Genomic DNA, 3,994 nt, shown 5'->3' on the forward strand with positions numbered 1-3,994 from the left:
CCGGCAAGTAACTCCTCGGAAAAATAAGATGATCAACACGACGTAGGGAAACGTAGCAGTAAAGTAAACCACCTGTCGGATTGTAAACGTAAATAAATATTATGTTTCAAATGGATGATAAGAAATTGACAGTTTCCCTTATTACAATGCGAAAGGCGTATTTAATCCTTTCCCTCGTGAGATTCTTGATAGTAGTATAGATTTAATTTATTTACTAATTAAGTCGTCATGACGGTAACGATACAAACAACGTCTTGAAACTATTTTAATTAACTACAATTGATATGATGAAGTAATATAGCTCTAATTCGCAAGTAAAGTTGTCATTATGGTAATGATCAACATGGCGTCGGAACTATTCTAGTTAACTACAGTCGATACAATAAAATAATGAAGTCTTAATCTACTTAATAGACACTTGCTATTCTCATTTCTCTTATACATAATTGTATTGACAGTAGTATATATCTTACCTTTCCTGACCATTTAATGCCTTTGAAGACGCAGAGATAAATAATTGTCCAAGCTAATAATAATAATAATGCGAGCTCCCATCTTATGTGACCAAACTGGGCAGGACTAGGTGATAGTCCTAGTACACGAGCGCTGTAAGAAGACAGTAAATTGTATCATTTAAAACCGTTTATAAACCGTATACTGTAATGTATCACTGATATGTGGATAATCTACCGTGTATCTTGCTATTTTTTTATATTTCATAGGGTAGCTTAACATGTGTAATCAGCAGTATCTATGTTAAGGCTGTTACTTTGAAGCGTATTATATATTACTGATTTATGAATAACCTACTATGTCTTACTATTGGTTTTATAATATTTCATTAGGTAGTTTAACATGTAGTAATGAGTATGACTATTACTATAAGTAATTACTTAAAAAATTCTTGAGAGGGGGAAGTTCCCGACATATTCGTCTCTGAACCATTTCTAACGAAACAACTGTTAGTATTCCAGCTATTTCCACAAGTAGTCCACGGCAATGGATTGATAAAGCTGGCGATTGCAAAGAATAATACCCAAGCGAAAATAACGACATAGTTTATCCCAGAGAGAAACGTTGACAATAACTGGGCATATCCAATCCCTAGTTTGCAAAGAAAATAGACGATATTTAGGAATAGCTTCCATTTGAATAAAAGATAAAACGTATCCAAGGAGTTTGGCAGTTATCACTACCTCCAAATAGAGGACAAATCTTTTTATATGCCGTCGTAGGACCACTACGAAAGCATTGACCAATAGACATTTCCATAGCGATCATAGGTATACCACAAATAAATAGGAAAATCAGGTAGGGGATCAAGAAAGCGCCTATTGTATAGATAATAGCGAATTAACGTTGTGAAATCAATTTATGTTTTCCTTTACTTGGCTTTATATCAGTAGAAAAGGTCTAAACAGCATTGTATTGACTAAAAATACTGATACAGTATATCGAATATTGTTTATATCATTGTCTACATCTATCAATCTATTCTAACCATATTCTATATATTTATATGCATAGGTTATTCGATTGAAAATAGTCCATTTCTTATATCGGACGAAGCTCCGACTAGTAGCGATAATTATCAGATCTAAATATTTTTCTACTCAATCTGTAAAACTATGATATACGATCTGATCATGAGCGTTCATTAGTATAACTCTTGCGTGATAAATAGGATTTGCTAGATGGGTTTACGCTCACTGTTTGGAAGCAATACTGTTTAAGAGTAAAATTGTATACTGTTATAAACCATATTAAACTACAATGTTATAGTGAGTTAGACAGTCTATTGGCTGTACAGTAAACATGATTGTAAAGTTTAAAAAGTAGATATTGGCCACTTGCTTAGATAGATTTATTAAACTACAATGTTTTAATGAGGTAGATAATCTATTGTCTGTACAGTAAACATGATTGTAAAATTTAAAGTTTTAAAAGTAAATATTAGCCACTTGCTTAGATAGATACACTAAGGTATAAAAATTGTAATGGAGCAATTAGACACTATTTTAATGAAATCAAAGTAATGATGTAAAGATATAGTAATAATAACGAAACGAGCTAAATTTGATTGACAAATAAAATAGGTATAAATAAAGCTTGTTGAAATCTTTGTATAGTGTCTTGGCAAGTAAGCTAAAATAACTAGGCATCGATACATCATTCCAATGAAGTAAATTGATGTTAGAGTAATTTAAATATGAAGCAATAGCGAGAGATTATGGCTGACAGCAAGACATAGTTTCTATATAAATAAGAATACAATAGTCAGAGAGACAATATTTTCCTAAAGTATTGTCTTCTACTGGATATTAATTCATAAGCGTCACTAAAACGTTATTGTAGTACTGTTGGTTTGAAATATTCATGTAAACCTGCAATAACATTTTGAGAATAATACTGATGTCAATCATTTTATCTTAATTAGATAACGGCCTAATTTAAATAACTTGAAGTAGTCGATGATGTCCTCTTATGGATACTATTAACGCGTGCACGGACCAGAGCTTAGATCACATCATGGATTCTGACAATTATAGTTATTAAATCGACGGATCTTACTTGTCCTGATCGATATACAGTTTAGACTAATCTAGTCTTACTATCGTACATAGTCATAGTTTACCGGTTAGGATTTTATTGCAATGAGGAGTTAATTGGAGTAACAGTTTCTTCTCGATTAACAATAATGATTTAAAGGGATTTTATTACTTATGTACCAAGATAGGAAAGTGCTCCATCTTCTCGCTCTTTACTTTTATAAAAATGCTATATTACTAAGATTGACTAAGATTTTGGCCTTAAAAGGAAACATGCCTAAAATGTTTTGGTTGCTACTTATTGACTACAGACATCTGAGTATTCGCTATCTAATTGAAGTACTGCACTAGACAAACTTGGCTTAATATTGAAACAAACAAGAATAGAATATCATTATCTGGGCTGAGACTAAAGTCTTTAGAGTTTAGTCATAGTTATTACATGAATTGAAAACTTTTATACGTTCAGCTAGAATAGGTTCTCTATCAATATCTACTTAATAATCAGTACTCGGCTAACTTGGTAAGGGTTTGGACGGATTTAATATCACGATTAATGTTGTAATTTGATAATAAGATTGATCAGAATTTTCTACTGTCCCTTTTTAATCTTGTCGCATGTCCCATAGTTAAACTATCCTTACTTTTATCGTTACATTGTATAACACAGTAATAAGCATAGAATTGTTTTCATTTGTGCTATTTACGGTAAACTGATGCCGCCCTCTAATCCAATAGCTATAAGAGGTAAAAAATATCATAATCGCGTCTTACCTCTCAAAGTCTTGATTGCAACTGCACCGCTCGTTCTAGTTTTACTATTCGATTTAATAGAGATTATTACTTATAGTAAATGCCTTATAATGAAGAAATGATTATTAATACCCAATTAGAGCATGAAATTTTATGTGTCTTTGAACGTCGCACCTATGCCTGAGTTACAAGTTTACCGGTGTCTCGTATAATAGAAATAAGGGTAGAAATGCGTGCCCGAAATTGTTTGCTAACTTATGTACTCGAATTAAACATGTTGCTATATTCGTACTATTACCCTAATCAATATCATTGGAAGACGGCGGTCTTGAATGTATGTTTAATTACCTAAACTTCAGCTAGATTATAATCTTATGTTAGAAGGGCGTAGTTAAAGTATCATACTACAAATGAATGCGGAGTCTAGATATTAAGCGTTGTACTCGATTGTGCCCGTAATAAATTTTACTGAATTAATAAGCATAAGATGTTTAATTAGATGTTGAATGGTCGGAAAAATACTGATTCAGTCTCCCAAATAGCATGATTGAAATGGCTAAGCTAAGAAGAGATTGCATTAGTATTCGCTGAAATGATATGATATCTAGTCTTACCTCCACCATTATCATAGCAAAGATAGGGAAATCTCCACAAGTACCAAATCCAACAGCATAGCCTACACAAGATAGGAT

At 32.2% G+C, this 3,994-nt stretch overlaps 2 protein-coding genes across 2 annotated transcripts; both read right to left on the reverse strand.

Annotated features, from left to right (window-relative positions):
- Positions 1 to 6: 6 nt before the first annotated feature.
- On the reverse strand, positions 7 to 611 carry TRIADDRAFT_34299 (uncharacterized protein; the record flags this gene model as incomplete). The annotated part of the gene is made up of 2 exons (XM_002118477.1): positions 7 to 72; positions 474 to 611. Coding segments are annotated over 2 exons (204 nt in total), but the record flags the coding sequence as incomplete, so codon positions are not given.
- A 278-nt stretch (positions 612 to 889) lies between these two features.
- TRIADDRAFT_34298 (uncharacterized protein) lies at positions 890 to 3,956 on the reverse strand (the record flags this gene model as incomplete). The annotated part of the gene is made up of 3 exons (XM_002118478.1): positions 890 to 1,104; positions 1,194 to 1,331; positions 3,917 to 3,956. Coding segments are annotated over 3 exons (393 nt in total), but the record flags the coding sequence as incomplete, so codon positions are not given.
- Positions 3,957 to 3,994: the final 38 nt, after the last annotated feature.

Source organism: Trichoplax adhaerens, genomic scaffold (genome assembly GCF_000150275.1).
Source record: "Trichoplax adhaerens TRIADscaffold_124 genomic scaffold, whole genome shotgun sequence".
In the NCBI taxonomy this organism is placed as follows: Eukaryota; Metazoa; Placozoa; class Uniplacotomia; order Trichoplacea; family Trichoplacidae; genus Trichoplax; species Trichoplax adhaerens.